At 30.6% G+C, this 21,459-nt stretch overlaps 1 protein-coding gene across 2 annotated transcripts; it reads right to left on the minus strand.

Annotated features, from left to right (window-relative positions):
- Positions 1 to 1,262: 1,262 nt before the first annotated feature.
- LOC106670462 (F-BAR domain only protein 2) lies at positions 1,263 to 20,871 on the minus strand. 2 transcript variants are annotated; one of them, XM_024230424.1, is made up of 21 exons: positions 20,540 to 20,871; positions 16,380 to 16,471; positions 16,090 to 16,306; positions 15,727 to 15,984; positions 15,405 to 15,503; positions 15,126 to 15,222; positions 14,862 to 15,053; positions 11,551 to 11,652; positions 7,411 to 7,458; positions 6,910 to 7,012; positions 6,556 to 6,695; positions 5,757 to 5,893; positions 5,614 to 5,684; positions 5,386 to 5,528; positions 5,186 to 5,316; positions 4,884 to 5,074; positions 4,664 to 4,819; positions 4,418 to 4,547; positions 4,132 to 4,334; positions 2,910 to 3,139; positions 1,263 to 2,846 (listed from the first exon to the last, which is right to left on the minus strand). In XM_024230424.1, the coding sequence occupies exons 1-21, from the start codon at positions 20,567 to 20,569 to the stop codon at positions 2,773 to 2,775; spliced, it is 2,844 nt and encodes a 947-aa protein (XP_024086192.1). In that variant the 5' UTR covers positions 20,570 to 20,871; the 3' UTR covers positions 1,263 to 2,772. The 2 variants fall into 2 exon arrangements, with proteins under 2 accessions (XP_024086192.1, XP_014256328.1); XM_014400842.2 differs by lacking the exons at positions 7,411 to 7,458; positions 11,551 to 11,652 and having other exon boundaries at positions 14,943 to 15,053; positions 20,540 to 20,863.
- Positions 20,872 to 21,459: the final 588 nt, after the last annotated feature.

The raw sequence follows: 21,459 nt of genomic DNA on the forward strand, positions 1-21,459 counted from the left end.
CTTGGACCTGTTCACAAACCCCAAGATTTTGGACCATTTAATCTCGGGGAGTGATTTGGTGATGTCCTCTCCTTCAAAGATTTCAAATCTAGACCTAGCATACCTATCACACTCTGCGAGATAGTGCCTCGTCGTTTCTTCTTTTATTTCACAAAAACGCAAAAGGGATCTGGTAGGAACCCATTAAGGAGAGGTGTCATCTCATTGGGCACGTCAGGATACCTATCAGCCTCCTAATTCCCTTCCTTGAGATAGAGAATAGCCATTTCTATTCTGCTGGTTTATGTGCTGGTATCCAAATAAGGGTTACTCTGTTCTCAAACCTGGAAGAGATCCTATTGATTAGATCTACAGTTTCCTCCACCAGTTGTGAGGTTGACAAATCTTTTTGTAGTGACCTAAGACTAGCCTGACTGTCAGAAAAAATTCTAATATCTTTTCCCTTAATTTTATTTTCCATAAGTGTTCTACAACACACATTAATGGCCCAGATTTCCGCCTGAAAAATGGAGGTGTTATTACCAAGAGGGGAGGAGATGCTGATTCCTAATTGATCCAGAGTGTTTGTAATACAATGGTGGGACATTTATTGAATATTCTATTATTTGAACTTTTTCCTCTCATTTTTAAAGCATCTTCTTTTATATTAATCAGAAGATAACTGATATTGACAAAAAGCGCTCCTTGCTTAAAACCAATTCTGCTTCCAAATTATTATATATAGATAGCATTATCCATGTAGACAACAACTGTTTCCATTTTTCAACTGCTGTAGTAAATTTTTTATTTGTTTTAAATAGCCAGCTTGCACAGTTATGAGAAAATTGAAATTACTAACAGTGTTGTACACAATTCAAATAGCTGGAATTTGAACGTGGGACTGGTTATGTGACAAATACATAACTGACATCATGGCGTGAGCCAACAATTATCACATTTCAAGTAAATTGTGATTTATGTTATGTTGATACTTACTTAAGATATAATTGTATGCAAAAGATATGTTCTTGTAAAGACAGACTATAATAGTTGTAGTTATAATTTTGTGTGTAGATTGTACACTGGATTTGCTGATCTAGCTGTAGCGTTGCATATGTAATTGTGTTTATGATTATTTTAAGTTTATCAAGTATTTCAATGATCTGAGTTATTCGAGGCAGACTCCTGGGTATTTGGATGCAAAAGCCTTACTGCTCTACTAGGGTAAAAAATACTACAATGGATTAAGGACATAGGGGATAGTGATAAATAATAAAGCCATATTGAGCATAACAATAGTGAGTTATATTTTTTTTTTTTTCAGAAAAACAGCTCTATAAAATTTCAGTAATTGATATTCCTAAAATCTATTTTTGTGACTTCTAAAGTTAGAAAGGAATGTACTTTTATGTAGTGATTTCTTCTTCACTAATCTGATATTCTTTTAAAAATGTTATAGTTATCATTTAATTGCAAGTCATCATGATATCTTAATTACATCATATCACAATAATAATAAGTAGAATACATTGGTAATATTTTTCTAGTGTTAAACACAATTATAAAAAGAAATAAAGAAAATTTATGACCTGAGAACAGTTAGCTTCATTGTAAAATAACATTTAAATTATTGGACGGCATTAGATACCATACACAATACTGAAGAATAAACATTAAGATGATTGTAATTTAAAGGTATGTTAAACATAGTTTCATGTTTAGTTGCAAAGTTTAATCATTATCTCCTATTCCAAAAATGGAATGGGACAATAAAGACACTTTGCAATAATTGAACATTGCCTCAAGAAATTTAAAAAAAAGATTTAAGTAATTAATTAATCGAGCTTTTTTAATTGTTTAGTGATGCCAAGTCTGTATCTTTAATTCTGTAGTTACAAAAATATCAATTATAACAAGCTGCATTATTGTTATAAAAAAATGACTAAAATAAACAAAAGAACAATTTATAGTTAGATATTATACTTTCTAGTTTCCTTTGAAAATATAATCATATAAACACTATACATGTCCACATGCTTACATGTGCCAGAGTAAACTATGAAATTTTCAACAAATACCAACAAAGATGACTCTAAATTATTTCTTATTATAATAAAAATAATATTTAATACAATAATTGCAATAATTGTAGAATATATTTACAAATTCACTATTGTGTTGAACATAACCTCATCCCTATCGGTAACTAAAATGATCATTTGTAAAAAAATATAGAATACGTTTTAAAAAGTAAGTATTTACAGGAAAACTTTTTTTCTCTAATGTATGTTAAAAGTTCAATAAATGAAAAATTTGGTATGTCAATTGCTATCACTTGAAATGCAAACAGTTAAATGTAAATTATCTTGATTGGTTTATGTCATGACTTAGGTACAAGGCAATATGAGTATTATGGAATTTACTATCATTTACGTTAAGAAAATATATTTTCAGATTTATTAGATATTACTCAAATCTTTTTTCCTTTCTTTTAAATTAGATCACATTGTTTTTAACAGAACATTAACCATTTGTATAAATATAATTTATATACAGATCAAAAAAATTACTCCTCTACAACAGACTAAATATAAAAAATAATAGCATATTTGTGGTTAGTATACCAAAACAATTAAAAAGAACAATAATTCAACTTGTTTTTTAATAAATACACATTTTTCTTTAATTTTCTATATAAGCTTAACATTTTTAAAAATTTGAAATTAAACATGATAAGTAGGTATAACATGTTTTTTAAGGCCCATCACAATAAATCAAATTGAGTTGCTTATGCTAGCAATCCAAATTAGAAGGGGTGGAATATCGAAATTTAGTCTCTGCTTCGCTTCCATCACAGATGTATTTCCCTATTTGAAAATTAAAACCAATATAAACCTTGAAATTGTGTCGCATAATTATTTATAGTGTACCTGAAACAAACTGTCGTTTCACTAATGATATTCGGTATCCATGACCAACAAGGTTAAAGTCGATTCCAGAGAGTGTTGTACCCTCACAGTTAAACTGAGCAGCGATCGTGCTTGGAACACTCGGGCCGTTTGAAATTTCAAATCGACCCCTCAATGAACCGACCCCATTTTTGTCGCAATGTTGACTAAGTTCTGTGAATTTCCATAACGCCCTTTGATTCTCCGGAACCCTTTAACAACACAAAGGAAAAAATATATACATATTACGGAAGATAACTGAAATAGCATAAACAACATTGAAATATAAGTACAGTAGAACCCCCATTAACCAAGGTGCATAACTTTTTTTTTTTTTTGAAAAACAAAAGGTGTTTTGTCAACAATGGAACGAAAATTATTACTAATAAAATGTTTTGAAAATGGTGAAACCTAAAAAAAAAAATTCACAGAGTTTGGAGTTGCAAGCAAACTGTACACAATATCATGAAGGAGAAGAGACTTTTTGACTTTGTAATTCAGGCTGCTCAAATGATGTGCTGTAGCAGGAAAATAATTATAACACCTACATTAAGTGACTTTGATCAATCAATCATATATAAAAAGTTCACAAAAAGTCGCTTAGGGAGTTCTAATTTTTTCACCAATGTGTCAGAAATTGATGAAAACTGATTCTTTTCTTGACATTAAAACTATCCTGGATTTCATCAATATTGACAGGGACATGGTAAATTAGCTAGAAATTGATACGAACAAAGCCTTCTTCATTTTCTGTTCAGTCTAATAAAAAAAGGAATAACAGATCTCCACAGAAAGGAGGGCTATCGACCTCTTAATAGAGTGAAAGTGAAATAGAGTATATGGAACTTCTGTTAAATTATTTTGAATAGGAGATTCAAAGAAAAATTTCAAAAGAATTTGAAAGGTGGAATTAACCTCAAAGGCAATGAAGCAAAAAACAAAGTAAAATCATGTTATTTTTTTCTAAATAAAACTGTAGATAATTTTGATCTATGTACATTTGTACTATAAATTACATTATTTGTTTCTTATTAAAAATAATATTTTTTACATGTTAATTAATTTTTATCTAACAATTGGCTCAATAAAAATGTATGTCAATTATCTGGGGTTTTCGAATATTCGAAAATACCTCTCCCCCCTAACATAGGAATAATGGAAGTTTAAGTGTATAAAAAAGAAAAAAAAATTGTAACGCGCATACCATATTGCTGTTGGCTTAGATTGGAAATTAGTCACTCCTCCATCAATTGGTACAGCGACAGTTAAATTCAGCAATGGTGATGGAGACGCCATCGCATGTGAATTATATTTATAATCAATCTTTAGATCAGTTTGATTAGTTTCACATTTCCAATAAGCAACCAACTGTAAAGGGCAGGACTCCGCTCCTGTTTTAGTTTTTATCTAAAACACAGGGTATCATTTTTAATTACAATTCACACAATTTATTACATTATTTCTTGATTATAAGATAAAAAATAACTAACTTGATATTTTAGTATATCAACATTAAAATATGACGCAGTCGAGTTCTGTTCAGCTTGCCTTCTTAATAGGGCTGTTAAGGCACTCATATTAAAATCAAAGACATTGTTTTCCCTAATAGCAACAGAGTCTCTATAAAAGGAAGAACAAACGTTCAAAAATTAGAGTTTATGACTACAATAATTCAAATGTATATCAATCTTAATTGCTTCATATCAACACATTATAATAATTACAATTAAACTTACATATTAATTAGCTGTTTATTAGGTAAAATGCTATCCAAATTGCTTGAGTTATGTAGCTTGAATGAAAGTTGCGCAGGACTAGGATTGTTTGTAAGTATTGTAACTATACCTGCAGGAAACGATACCATCATATCACCACATAATTTGACCTGGCATCTGAAAAAAAATTTCCCAATTATTTTCTTGTTATAATTTCTTGTTTAAAATAATGAATTCTTACTTTTCTTCATCAGCTCCTTTGAAATAGCAATGTATAATTTCATGGAATGCAACAGCCAATGGAATTGTATCTGCCATCCCAATCGTTAATGGGGAAGGGCCTCTGGACGATCCCAATGGAATTCCAGACGCTCTAAATTCAACGCTGTCGCCATGAGCCAATGAACTGGGAATGGGACTTCGTACACCCCCCTATAAATAAGTAGAACGGATTATTTATTATGCCACTAAATTGATATTCGAGTAATCTTTTGTTTGATACAAAATGCGAATGATTTAAAAAAAATTTCATAACCTACATACCTCACTTCTTCTTGATGGTGGTCTTGGAATGACAATTGTTGAAGCCACAGACACAGTTGGTGTAGATGCTTGACGTTTTGATAATGTGTTGGATTGAATTTCACCAACTTCAGAGAATAAATCTCCTAGATCTGAATGTATCAATTTCGACAATAAAAACATAGAAATAAAATTTTAAAAAATTAACCACAAAAATTAACCTGCATAACGATTAGAAGCAGCTGTTATAGGGGGTGTTGGACTTTGAAGTGGAGCATACGGGTGATTTCCTGTAGGAGTTGAAGCACTAGAACCTGTAGGACTCTGCACTAAATTTACATTTGCTAGATCATTGCTGACTTTCCTGCAATTAATAACTCATATTCAGTCAATATCCATTGTAATTCATTTAAATAGAATATGAGAACAAAACGGGTAAGTATACAGACCCTCCAATCTGCTGTGAAACTGATTGCGACCTTTTCATATGATTGCTTGCATTTGGATTTGTCCGGCGAGTCTAAAAATAAATGAATTATTTATAAAAATATATTAATTGATTTATATGATGTTTAAGCTCATAAATATTTACAGGTACTGTGCCTCCTAAAGGTGATAATGATAAATTTTCAACCGTGGCACGTAATTCATCCACACTTGCACTCATTGGTGCAGCCCCATTGCTTAAAGGTTTTATTTCAACTCTAATCTTTTTCTCCCTCTCTTCATCTAAAATAGTTAAAAAATTAGTAACACAACAATTTTACTAAAGATTGTTTGAGTAGTTTTAATGTTGTGATTTTAGTGTACAAACTCAAGTTAAGTTTATGACTTTTTTTTTTTTTTTTTTTTTTTTTTTTTTTCTTTTTTTAAATTGGCCTTATGATCTTTGCATATTAGCCACGACGAATTCGTATGTATGTTGTTCAATTGGGGGTTATCGGGAAAAAAGGGCCATAGGCGACCACGGCGTGAGAGTCTCTCATGCTAACCACTCGGCTACCGCGGTCCCCAAGTTTATGACCTTTAGTGACATTTTTCCATATGTGGATCCTGATTTTTTTTTTACATTGGCTTGGATAACTTAGTGTACCATTACAAAAAAGTACAAAAAAATATATATGTTATACGTACAACAAAAATCTGACCCTAAACATGCATTTTCCTTACACATTAAAAACACGGGGAGGGAGTAATATTTCAAATAAATACAGCTTACTCTCAATATAGAAGAGTTTCCTCTTAACTATCCCTTTGAATATTCCTTTAAAATGATAATTGGGAAATTAATTTGCCATTTCTATGACTGTAGTTAAAGTAAACTTAGTAATTACTAAGTGAAAATATATTTTAATTTAAAGAACAAAAGAGTTAAAAATAGTATTAAACACCTGAATCTGTATCAGAGCTAGAATAAAAGCTGCTCCCTTTATCGATTTCCCACGATTCTACTTTTGGTCGCACACAATATCCTTCATCATCTACTTCTGGTGTAGGCGTTTTCGATTTATGTGCGTCTTCTTTTTCCTCCCTTTAAAAAAATGCGACATATTGTTATTTATGTTTACTATTTCAGATCGATCTGGTCCTTCTAATTTGCTGAATGCTTTTTTCTAACCGCAGCACACAGCAAGAATAAAAAGACCAGGATGATTCAGAGCATTCAAAGTGCTGACAGATACCTGGTGAGAGGGGGGCAAGAATGATTGGTTTTCAATTAAAAAAATGAATAAAACAATACTTACGTATCTGATTTTTCTTCTTTGTTACTTGTATTATCAGCTACAGCATCCTTCTTCTTCTTCCCTTTCTTTTCTTTTTTTTTATCTCGACGACTCCTTAGGAACCCTATTTTGTTTTAGCAAACAAATGTTTATTATATATTAGATACATAACTTTTATCATTTTGGAGATATGTTCTTAAACTAATTAAGAATAAAAATATATTTTAAAAAAATACCTAACCTAATAATAACTTTTAAAAAAGTAACACGTCCAGGGATAGTCAATGCATGTTTGATGTTAAAATAAAATATCTAATAACAAAAAACTGGACCAGAAAAATCAAAATAAAAAAAAATCCCTGAAAATGTCAACAAAATTAACATAAAGGCATTCATGTAACTAACTAGTGATACTAAAATGTTACTATCATCTAGTGCAAAGTAAGAAAAAAATACAAATCTAAAATTACTAAGAAAAAATAAATGTATTTTAAAGTGCATAAAAGTAAGAGGCAACTAGACCTGATGTCCAAGCAGAAATGCCTGTAGGTGACGCTATTTCGCAGACATCTGTCAGCCAGTTAGAACAGAAAGACACTGAGAGATTATAAACTTTCAGCTCTTATTACATTAAAGCAACTTTCTTTAAAATTACCACACAATTAATAAGCAATTAATAATTTAATTTATTTCAAGATTAGCTATAACAACATAATTCTAACAAATTCAAATTTAAGAAGGATGCCATGTTTCACTACAAGTGATTTAGTTGTTTTTTTTTTACACCCATAGAAGCATATTGTCAATAAGATAAACATGGCTCTTCTTTTGATGAACGGTTAAGTTCATACAGCCAACTCATTGGAACAAGAAGTACATTTATTTAAATTTTAAAAAAAATGTTGCACAAATAAACGAAATAAAATTATAAAATTCCAACCCCTCTACTAAAGAACTTGTTATGTGTACTATGTACAATCTGTCAGTCAAACATGTTTCACTTTACTTCTATGCACGCTCAAAGTATGTTTAGGCATAACACTTATGGATTATTGCTTTTGAAGTTCACTTTAAAACGTGCATGATTTTTGATATATTTATTTGATGTATTTATTTATTTATTCCTTTTTTAGCCAACAAACGATTTCATTAATCTCTATTGTTTTTGAACTATTAAGGAGAAACAGAGCTTTTTAGACAGGTTACACATAGGTAGAGGTTTGCGAGTAAAAAGAATTCTCATAAATTCTCCCAATAAATTCTCAAACGGGACAATTTTCATTTCTCAAACAGCACATTTTATAATATATTTTAAATGAAAATCAGGAACTTAATCCTTTATTTAGGTTCTCCGTTATTCAATCACAGTGATCTTTGTGGGACACTTACTAAAAAGTTAAATATGGGGTCATCCAGCACAGCTCCTTTCTTCTGTAAGAAAGATAATTATTTTTATGTGCTGGGTAAAATTAAGATCAGGTTAAATCTCTGAAAGAACAAGCCTGAACAAATTTTGTTTCGCCAAAAAACAGGCAGAAAGAATACAATTTGGATTAGACTAAAATGAGGATTTGTGATGTAATTTTAATTGTATAAGCTTTAAAGGTAAATGAGGTGGTATCACCATAATGGTAAATCACTGGCATATAAACAATTGTAAGACATATATTGACTATACTCAAGATAATGACATAAAAAAATTAAAGGTAAATAAGTGAACACTTTTTTTTTATGTATATATGCAGAATCTTGAATCGAAAATGTATAAACAATATAATTACATTATTGATGAGGGAAAAAAAAAGACGTTCAATATTCGATTTTTCTCAGACCAGTTGTTACAGGTAAATCATAGAATAATAGAAAGCGACATCAATACATGATGTAACACATTTTTTCAAATGTGCATCATATCCATAGCACAAAAAGCTATATAGAGTGATATATGAGATCTAAGATGATAAGCAAGGGCGTTTGTTCCAAAGATACATTAAGCAACAATGAGTTGAAGTTTTCTATGTAAATGATAACATAGAATGACTCACGCAATTTCGGCTAAACCCTCTCAAGATGAGAGTAAAACAGATTAATCGGCAACAGAAATAAAAATTTCTCCTGCAAATAATAAAAATGTACTTTATATTTTCTATTTAAATTGCGTTAACTGCTGAAATTGTATAAATATAGAGTTGACTGTATATAAATTATATATACATGGTAGCATAAATATGTGTTTATTCGAGGATGAAAACATGTGTGAAGAGTATAGTAAATTATACATCATCACACAAAAGTAACACATAACGTAAAAATTAAATATTTTAAAATTATAAACAGTCCCGCCAAAGGAAAGGGGGAAGAAAAGATGGAGATAGAATGGAAAATCTGAACATGTGGAAAAGCAATTATTAATGAACTGTGAAAAAAAAACTTGGTTAATTCAACGATAACATAGATAATATTCTTTGTTAATTAGTTTAGAACATTCATACTCACACATACATACACAAACCTGCTCATTACAATTTAAAAGAAAGTATTTGTTTATAAAATGTTAGTAGCACTATGAACATATGTAAAATTTAGTGAGAATTAAGCAATAGTAAATATATTTTAAGCTTTGCATAGGGTGACCAGTTAATAATTTACAGTAACAACAATCATCATTAGAAGAGTTCTTATAAATCCGATCTGTTAATAATTAACAGCAAAAAATATTGATTCTTACAAACTCACATATTCAAATGTCCTTTAAAATAACTGATTTACCATATGAAATACCAGTTCAGGATTTCATCTATTAGTAGGCCAGCTTTTCCTTTTATTTTTCTAAAAAAATACATTGGTTAAAGAAACAATTCTTTTTTTTCTCATAGTAAGTATGAGCACTTAAAACACTTTTTTCAAATGTTAACTAAGTTAAAAATATGAAAAACGTTATTTTGAAATAGTGTGTCAGTAGATAAGTAATAAGAAATAAATTTACACTTTGCTATTCATACGATGGCATGTATATCGTCAAAATTAGAGCCAAATGAAACAATTTAATTAAGATATTAAAAAATTAATTTAGAACATGGCTTTTTCATAGGTATCTAATGTGTCAGTCACCTGAAGTCTTGTTGTTTATTAAATTGTTAACAAAATTGTTACATGCGAGAAAACATAAAAGAGCACACAAAACATTTACAAGTAACAAAAACATTTCCTGATAGAGAGGGGAAAATCCTAATAATTCATACAAGGAAATAATTTTTTTAATGCTACTTTAATTTTCTTTTCAGAAATCAACATGGATCGCCATTTAGAGAAATTTCACTTCTACATCCTTCCTAATTGCCATTAATAAGAAAAATTTACGAAACAGATTATATATTTGCCCCACGTACATTAGATGACAAACAACTAATATACAATATTAGTGATTGATTAATTCTTAATTGAATCATAAAAGCATGCAAAAGGGGAAAAAGTGCATCACATCTCTTGATAGATATGTACAAAGTAACATACAATTACTTCACTTAATATTCTATACAAAGTATACACACTGTTGGTCGAATAAGAAATCTGGAGTTCCCATGCAGTACTGACAATATTGAGAAAAAAATATATGCTTAGTATAACCCATAAAATTTGGTCAATCTCTACTTTACTTGACTTATGTATTAAATCAAAATAATTTATGTCAAAATTCAATCGTTAGATATTGCATCATTTATTTCTATGTATATGAATTAGTATAACTAATATTCTTCCAATTAAAATAATTCTTTATTATATTAAAATATCTTCATTTATATAGCATTTTATGTGAATTTAACGTTTCCACATAGTTGTTCTTTTTTAAAAATCAAATTAGATTGTTTACAAAAGCAATATTTATGCTCAATTGATAATGTATTTTTGACTATGTTACTTTTTATAGAATAAATAAAAATTCCACACTTTATGTTGTTTTAATAATAATATCAGTTAGTAGAAGTATCACTGTAAGGTTTTAAGCTTCACATTTAAGTGCAAATAAATCAAGGGATTTTCATGCCATAAGGTTTAATGGTTCAATCCCTGAGATTATTTAAAATAAATTACATTATGACGAATATAAATTATATTTTTCGAGGAAGTATAGCATTTTTTGAACAATAAACAGCTGGGACATTGTGAGAATTCTATTTTCTTAACGTTTTCACGTCTTTACTTGAGCCCTCATCAATGCAGGTACATTATATCTCATGCAGATTATGTACACATTGTTAGGTTATCCACCTAATATAATGCACCTGCACAGCATATGGCTCAAGTAAATAAGTAAAAACATTTTGAAAATAAAATAGAATTTTCAGAACAATGCGTCCGTTTAACATTCAAAATACCTATTCATCCCGGAATTATTTTAAACAAAAACTGGTAAATAATAAAATTATACGTATTTTTCTAGTTAGTATAGCAAATGGCGAAAAAAGATGCATAATTTACTTATAGATTTATGTAATATTTATTTTAAACTAATCTGGTCACCCTAAAAAAGTTCATAATAGCGAACAATTTTAAGCAATAAAGTACTATTGATTAAATTTGTAAAAAAGTTAAATAGTAAGAAAGTGACTGAAGTGATACAGCTTTATAGGGTGTGGAAACAAAAAAAAAAAATTAAATTACATTTTGATCCCCTGAGAGGTTGACGAGAGATACTAGAAGTAGAATCTGTGGGCAGTGGACTGGTAGGTGCTGACGTTGCCAAAGTAACTGGACCGTCCTTGCCTGCAACACATCACACGACACCTCACACCACACACACACTACCCTCACTTTTATATTAAATTTGTAAAAAAAAAATAAGGTTAGTACACTTATACCAATTAAAATAAAATAAAATAAAGCAAATCATGATTTTGCATTGTCCCATATCCCTTGAGATATTGCAAAAAAGTCTTAATAAAATACTCTTAAGTAGTATGTACATCAAGAAATTTCACAGATTTAAATGTTAATTCAATGGTCGTAATTTAAAAGTAGCACATAAATTTTTTTTAAAATAAACACAAAAATATAATTGAACAAAAACTTTCTTTTTTAAAAATGTGAAATGGCAATGTAAAAAATAATTTTAATTTAAAAAATAAATAAATACAGTAATCATAATAATTTAACAACACATAGTTGTAATTACAGGGTGTTCTGTCTCGTTTATATATGTGTAATCATTTTGTATTGTACTACATGTTTATCTGGTAATACACACGTTTAATAAAAATATAAAATAATAATAATATTTCTTAAAAGACCAAAAAATTTATTTGATGAATTAGGCACGTTTCAAAGTTCATAGAACTGTGAATTATTTTAACTCTTTTTTTTTTAAATATATATAAGGCAAAGTAGGTGATTACTGACAATTAGATTGCTTTTTTATCGTAAAGAACTATCGGCAGTAAAATATGAATATAATAACAAATTAATAAGAAAGTCTGTTAATATTTTCATAAAAAAATATTTTAAAATAAGCGATGTATATTTCGCAATTAAAATTGATAACTTATTAACGCAAGTTAATTATTCTGTGATTACAAAAACACAATTTTAATGTGTTAATTGTAATAAATTTTTTGAAAACTAAATTTGTATTCATTTTGCAATTCTCAATTATATAGATAAGCCAGAAACATGTTTTAAATTTCGCCAATGAAATTTTTCCATACAGTTTCCGAACTAAAAATTATAAATGACAGTCAAATGATAGTAATTTAGCTTATCAGTTGTAAAAAGTGTTCGCAATTTTTGAATTATAACGTTTGTTATTAATTGGTTTCTTACAGAGATTAAAACAACGATAAAACAGACAAAGGTTTTTAAAAGGAGAGGATAATTTATGAAAGATAGGAAATTGTGGATCTAAGTGAACAAATAGAACAACAATAAAATGGATGAGAAGTTTTTCCACAATATTCCAATGCATCATTGCAACTAAATATTAGCATTGTAGTATTTATACTTAATGATGATACAACCTCCTATCCCAACCTTTAAAATAAATTACAATTAAAAATAATGCTATAAAAATTTTCAAAATTTAAAATCTATATGACATTGAAAAAGATGCCAAGTGGAAAAGCAATTTATTATGTACCAAAACATTGCCATTCCGAAAACTAAAACCTTATATTGCAATTTGACAACCCGCACTAACGAAATGAAGAATATATATATTCTTTTTTTTTAAAGTAATTATACATATAGTGTATAATTCAAGATTATTCAAAATCATGTTTTCCTTAGCAAATCCAAGGATTTATTAAAAATCCTTAACTTTTTTTTTAATATGTTTTTATATGCTTACACATCATGTATGTACTATAACTTTATTAGTACATACATAACTTAGTTTGTTGTTAGCTCATTAACCCAGTAATACATTTAACGTGGAAAAAAAAGAAGACAAGTCTGTCATTATTCAAAAATATGCTTACTTAACTTAGTTTACTAAACTAAAATGCCAATAATCAAATGTCACACGAATTGTTCTTCTCCAGGGTCGATACATATCACAATTTGTTTCTTGCTTCTTTACAACGCACACTAAAAGTAGGCTAACATTTTGTACATTAATTCTCTTCAACAACTGTATGTATTATAATTGTGGAAAAAATATGTTGGTAGGTATGTAGGTAAATAAGAACAAGTATATCAGTGTGTTTATTTGTTTGTTTTAGTATGTATGTGCATGTGTGCACACGCACCTACATATTTAAGACATGTTGATGTGTGAGATTTGTTACGAAACATACAGTAATTATTATGAGAAAATAATTTTTTTTACTTTCTTTGTTTTACTTTCTTTATTATTTCAAAATTAGAAAATCAATGTTAAATGAATTAGAAATTGTTTAAACAATTAGAAAATTTGTTTCTCAAAAAAATAACTGACTGATAAGCGTAGCTCATACTATACTTGTATAATTTATTCTTTTTGCCTGCCCAGAATTAAATTTTTAAAACAAAGACATTATGAAAAATCAAAATGTATTTTTCTGGTAAAATAAAATACTTGATTACCATTTTAAAATATTGTGCAATATTGTATTATATTGTATTGTGCATCTAATGAAGAATTGCTTGCATTAATGGTGTAACTATCATGTGTATCCGTGCAGTTACATGCCTCAGAATGCACCCAAATTGAAATAAAGTAACAACCACCAATTTCTAACGGCGAATCTTGAAAATGTATAAATAAAGTTCCATATTATTTTGTAAATGAAATAATTTTTAATTCTAAAGTTGTTTTTAATTTATAAATGACAATATGAAGTACTTTTTCAAGAAAATATATTGATATTTTTCTTGGGTTTTACTTTATTATCAGAATTTGGCTTTAAAGAATAAATTAGATAAATATAACAGATTCCTGTAAATGGAAATTACTTTTTAATTTACCTACATACATTAACAGATATTTTGAAATAATTTATTTGGTAACAAATTTCTATTTTCTTTCTCTATGTCAACATTTATACAGTTGATAGTGCAAATGAATAGCATATGTGTGACAACTAAAACCTTTAATAAGTTTTGTATATACAAAAACATATGCATGCATGGAAATAGTGTTAATATTTAATATAAATCCAACCTACCTGAAAGTTTCCAATGTAACAATGGTTACCATTAAGAAGAGATAAACAGGAAAATATAATTTAACCCAGCAGCACCATAAACTTTCTACCGTATTAACAAAGCGGTGAAACTACAAATACAGTCCAATTGTGAATGAAACAAAATACTGCCACAGAAGTTCCTTAGTTCTAAAACACCCAAAAGTTTCAATATATCTAAAGGTCACAGCACCCAGGTTAGATCGCATGTTACAAAATTTGTGAAAACATCCTAATATAGTGATGTTCCTACCGCCAACATTACTACAATCCTGAAGATTTCATCCACAATGGTTGGAAGGGTAAAGGAGTACATACCGTGGGAGTTAGGCAAGAAGATATTGAGGAGTGAGGTAGCTCGGCGGGACTGCTTTGATTTGTCCCATATACCAGAATTACCTTCCCGTTTATTTGTAGGCTGTGTTGTTGAAGCGATAGAGCCTTGCTGACTAGCTTTATTGGAATCGGAAGTTGAAAAAACATCCATGATACCCTCCACTTCTAAAGAACCTGACAAATAAAATATTAAACTTTACTATCTAATCCATAATAATGATTTCACACATTTCTTAAATGAATTACCTGGTTTCTCAAGTCCAGTGTACTTATTTAAAACAAATTGCTCCAGTAATTTTTCCACAGTCATTTCTAAACACTGACGTTTGAATTCTATGTGAACCTAAACGTTTATTCATATTAGTATTTAAAACAAAAATGCAGTTGTTAGGTAAATATATTTTGTGGATTTTATTGTGTAAATGTAAACGCAACAAGCCTAAGGTTGTTTTATTTATGTGTCCTTTGTATATTTTAACATGGTTGAGTTTTTAATATTTCAATTAATATAATAGTATTATTCACCTGTCCCATTAAATCATGATTATTTTCCACAAGTTCTGCATAAGTAGTTAGAAACTCCTTCATCTGTTTAAGATGAACCTCTTCTATTTCTTGAAAGTGCTAGAATTTATAAATTCTCTAATTTAGGACTTTAATCACGTAAGTACATATTTAACACTGCTGATAAAAAAAAGGATAAAATTGTGGTCTACAAAAGCAATTTATTATCAAAATTATGATACATTATATAAACATCTCTCTAAATAATAAACACAAAAAAACATTAAATATTGAAAATATAAACAGTATAAAAATAAGGAATAAGCAAATGCAGTAAAATTACCTTGCATGCCATAGACATTTTCTTCTCAAATTCTTCCTTAATGCTCCCATACTTTTCTACTAAAACTTTGTATTCATCTTGAGCTTTACGTAACTTTTGCTCCGCTTTTTCCAATTCACGAGGTGAAGCACTCTCTTTCTTTAATTTATCAAGTTCAATTCCTTTTTGTGTGAAAGAATCCCTTGCCTTCTGAAGAGTCAGAGAAGTAGATTGTATGGCTAGTACCACTTCTTGAGTTCCTCCTTCTTCCTCTTTTACCTAAAATACCACCAAGTCAATAATTAAGAAATGTTCAAAATTTTACATATTTGCCACAAATGTATGTGTTGAATTGTGCAATAAATTATTTTGAGAAATAGCTACCGTTTTGTGCTTTCTGTGTAGTTCATCAGCATATTTTGAAACTTCTTTCATTAGATCACCCACTTTTTGGACCATCTGAAGATGAAGCGAGGCCAGTCTTTCAGCCGTTGTACGGAGAAGAGCCCATAACGGGGCAAATGTTCCTTGTGTACAACTTCCACTGGCTTGTTTTGCAAGTTTACTAACCAATTTCCAATTATTTTCTTCAATGGATGATCTAATTGATAAATTAACATTGCAATATCAATTCAAAATATTAACGGTGAAAATCTATTAAAACAAAAATTTACCTTTCCCTCAAAAACTCGACCAATTCTTTGCTGGCAACAAGTCCATGTTTCATATTATGATATAACACATCAAACCCATTGTTCTTTTCCCCCTAAAATGCAAAATATCAATTAACAAATAGTACAAATTCTTACTGTCACAAAATTTTGACAAAGTTACTTAGTTATAAAACTCTATCATGCCTTATATACTTAGTTTATATCTGTCCAACCATTTCATACTTATTGCTATGAATTGCTATGTTGACTAAGTATCAACAAACAACGATATAAAATCATGGATGGGGGAGGTGAAAGTCAAAATCAAAATGACCTAAACTCAATAACCTACTTACATTTAATTTCAATGGCAACAAATTTATTTTAAAATGAATTATTTTCTACTTAAAACTTTATCATATCTTTAATATTTCAAACTCTAGTTCAGAACACATTATTTTGGACATAGATTACTCTTTAAAAAAGCCGTAAAACATGCAGAGAATGTTTTTCTATATCATTCACAACCAGCCTAATTTAGAATTGTACTGTCACCAATGACAAACAAATGTAATATTTTATTAGGATTGGAATGTAAAGTAATGATTAGTCAGTTCTAGATATGATTTAGTGAGCTAAGAAAAAATGAAAAATACTTATTTCAAAATTTTATTTTCTAATTTTAACAAAAGCACTCTATAAATTATCAGTAATGAATAATGGACCTAACAGTTTTAAATTTATTTTTTAAAACTTTTACAAAAAAATGTGCCTTAACACAACTGCGTTTTCTCTGAACTTATTTTATTATATTCCATATAGTTAATAAGTTTGTTCTAAATATTTTATGACTACTTTCATCAATGGTTCCTGGTTTTGACCTAATTACAATTCTCAAACAAATCTTTAAAAAAAAAGCTGTTATATTCCTCATATATCTTTATAATTGTAAATGCTACACTACCCAGCTTCCCTTACTCTGAAAATATATGAACACCATCCTCTTCTTGAAACCTGGCAAACTAAAGCCTCACCACATAATCTTAGTTTACTCCTCATCATATCCAAAGCAGTTGAAAAACTTCTTCCTACAAGACGGTCTGCCAAAATTTAACTCCTCTAACCTTCCATATCATCAATTTGGCTTTCCTTCTCACCATTCCACAGTTCAAGTGTTTCATTTTGTAGACAACATATCTTCCTCCCGTGAGCGCAATAAATATTGTATGGGAGCCTTTTTTGATGTAGCCACAAGCGTTCAACCCTGTGGCACAAGGGTCTCTTGTACAAATTAAGCAAGTCCTTCCAAGTACCTACTACTTAATCCTCCACACTTATCTGTCACAGCAGTTCTTTCAGGACAGATTACTCTAACTACTGTTCTCTGCCTGCAGAATGCACCATAGGGCAGTGTGCTTGGACTAATACTCCATATCCTTTATACCGCAAATGTCTCAATTACACCTACCACCATCGCATTTTTTGCCAATGGCATGGCTGTACTATCCTCTGACCTCAATTTATCCGCGGAAGATCTGCAGAGACATAACACATGTATAGCAGACTCGGATAGACACTAGAAAATGCGTCCTTGTCACATTTACTCTGAAGCAAATCTCTTCTCACAATATAGTGCAACAATGTTTATATCCCCAAATCTGACTGCATTCATTACCTTGGGTTACACCTAGACCCACGTTTAACATAGAATCAACATACATGACTAAACCAACAAGACTTAAACACACTTCACAATAAGACTTTTTCATAACCCCAATAGTTTCGGATCTCATCCAAATTCATAAGGTGTTCCAAGAGAAAATGGCCCTGGTGTAATGTCGAATTCAGCGACTCAATTGCGTTGGTGGTGTAGATCTCCTTACCAATTTCTGTTGGAAGATCAAACAGTACTATCAGCTGTGTCCAGTTTTTCTTCCACGACTATCTCCTTTATGAGGAATAGGTAGTGAAGCACAATTAGTTAAGTAAATGGGAGAACAATATTAGTTTTCCTCCCCCCCCCTCAATGCAACCATGAAATAGTTGTAAATATATCTATTAAGCCTTAAATTAATTGTTGTAATCAGAAATTTGCACATTGCAATAAAATATTGGGGAAAAAAAGGACATTTTTATCAATGGGGACTTGATAAAACTCCATATATATATTTTTTTATTTCTGTATTTCAGTGTGCCTATTCTTGCCATTTGGTCTATCATCATCTTACATGCTGGGTCTGTCAAACCCTAACAACAACCTGACAATTTATACATGATCTAGGGGATGGGCAACAATGGTCATTCAAAACCTTTTAGGGTAGGCGAGCCCAGATGGTCAGCATATGCACTTCTTCGTTGTTTGGGTTTATCATCGTTCAGATTCTTCGAGATGAAAGGCACATAACAAGGCAGATTTTACTGACCTTTACCATTTTATAAAAGCAGTCAATATTATCATTATCACCGTTTTAGGGTAGGTGAGCCCAGATGGTCAGCATGTACACTTGCAAGTTGTTTGGGACATCATTGCTCAAATTATTCGACATTAGAAGGCACATTTTACTGACCTATACCATTTTATAAAAGCAATCAATATTAGTGTGTAGTGACCGTTAGTTAATGATTGTTTGGAGATCGTGAGATATGGTCTGGTGGGATGGTAGGTTTCAGAAAAACATTTTCTTTATCGTGCCAACGTTTCGATCTTTATTGAGATCATCTTCAGGGCCTGGGATTTATAAACATTGTTTAAATCTTCAGGGCTCAAAATATTTGTTTTCTGTGTAATTGTGGCATTCTTGCGTGTCGTGTTGAGAGTTTCGTTGACAGATTATTTATTGTAATGTACGTTCTATTAGTCATTTATTTTTTTCAAGCATAATTTTTTTAAAATCCATCGTCGATNTATCGTGCCAACGTTTCGATCTTTATTGAGATCATCTTCAGGGCCTGGGATTTATAAACATTGTTTAAATTTTACAAATACATGTAGGATGTGGAAAAAAATGTCAATATTATTGTTATCACTAATGTTTTAGGATAGGTGAGCCCAGAGGTAGGCATGTACACTTATAAGTCCTCTGGGATTATCGTCGTTCTTATTCTTTTAAATGAAGCCTCATAGCTTGACGGATAGGGTCAGGTTTGACATTTTTATATAAGTAGTCATTATCAGTGATTTATTTTCCCCCAATTAACAACTTTTCTTATGTAATAAACCATAAAATTGCAATTACTGTACAATAATCACGTCTTATTCAGGGTAAAATAATTTATCAACTAAACTTTCAAGAGATATTTAAACCTGAATTCTCTGTAACAATTTACGGGCAATTTGGGAGGAGCTCGGGCATATTATGCAAGTGAAGAATTTTGTAACCGATTGTACTAAAGTATTTTGTGTTTTAACGATTTGACGCTTTTGAGTTAACTCATATCTGTAATCTAGCCTTCAGTTGGCTGTACTTTTTATGATTGAGAAAGAAGATATTTTTAAAGGGAGGAATGGTTGAAAAAGAGGATAAATAAAATAATAATTTAGCGCGATAACGATAACAAACGATCTTACACGATTGAAAACAATAAACCCTATAGATCGTTGTTTGTCCCACCAATGAACAATCAATTCATCCGGGCAATAACTGTAATAATGGGAATTATTAGGCCGAGGAAACAAGAAATTAAATATATCAAAACGGATGTGACAAGTGAGAGGGACGTTGCTATTATTTTTATCTTATTTAAACAGGGGGTTGGAACGAATCAAGGACGGCAGTGATAAGAAGGCGGCTTGTAAGCTGGGAACGTTTAGAAGCGAAAAATATTCAAGTCCGGTCCCAGAAGGGCGGAAAACGGTCGAGATCCAGAGAAGCGGGCGCGGAGAGGCGTAGAACGGAACGTTTCGATTTAAAACGGAAACGAGACGAAACTTAAAATATTGCCACACAGCGGATAGGAAAATCGACAGCCGACTCGCGCCCCGTGACATGTATTCGTTTTTCACCGATTTTAATAAAAATTAAAAGGGCGAGAAGTCGATCGAGAGAAGTAATTTCGTCCGGCGGTGAGAGACGAGACTCGAGATTGAACGGCCCAGATGCAATCACAAATAACGCTCGCCGTTCCTCGAAACGGGCGAAATACGAGTGGAAAGGTGGAAAAAAAAAGTCGTCAACACTCACCCAAAAGTAGTCTCGGAAGTCGACGGTCATTTTTCCTGTTTAGACAAACGTCGACGGCCGCATATAAACAAAGACGGGGAAAGAGACCAGAAGAAAACGTCCAATAAAGTCTAAATAAAATGGTAAACAAGCGCCGAAGGTATCAGTCGAAGTGGAACATGGTCGTGGAGGGACGAGCGAGAGGGCGCCGTCGTGACGTCACAGCCGCATTCGTCCGCCCCGTCGTTCATTGAATCGGATCGGGCCCGAGAGGAGAGAAGTAGAGAAGAAGAAGCAGGGCCGGCTTCGCAGTTCGCCCGTTCGCCGCGCCCGCCCACTACCCTAATTCGTACCCGCTTATACTCACACGAATAACCCCCCCCCCCTCCAAAAAAACAATTATCAATTTTAGTTGTATGTAATACTCGGACGGATAAATTTAACTCACTCAATTTATTTAACTTAAAATTAAATCCATTATCTTTGTACATTAGTAAATTAGGAGCTTTTGGAGTAGGCAAAATAACGCTTTGTTTTCTTTTGTACAAAAAGTAGCATTATGCCTTTCCGTTCTGCTATGCTTAAAGATTGCTTTCAGTTAATCTTTTTCCTTCCTTGATTTCATTTGATATTCTTATTCTTAAACTTGTTGTGACTTGTTTCTTTATTTTACCTTTTTGGTTGTTTTTACGGTATTTACCTGTTGCAGCTCAATTCCTTTTAATTGTTTCAATTAATTTTTCTTTCTTTCATTAATTCATTTACTCTATTCTTTATATTTATTCTTTTTTTTATTCATATATTATTATAAGCAAAAATATATATACACTAAGAGGCCAAAAATTCCACCAACTTAACTTGATTTGTACATATTTTTATATATTAATCAAAGTTTCACGTTTTTTAAACTATAATAATTGAGTCTTTGTCTAAAAAAGTAA

Source organism: Cimex lectularius, unplaced genomic scaffold, assembly GCF_000648675.2.
Source record: "Cimex lectularius strain Harlan isolate CLEC.00 unplaced genomic scaffold, Clec_2.1 scaffold31, whole genome shotgun sequence".
In the NCBI taxonomy this organism is placed as follows: Eukaryota; Metazoa; Arthropoda; class Insecta; order Hemiptera; family Cimicidae; genus Cimex; species Cimex lectularius.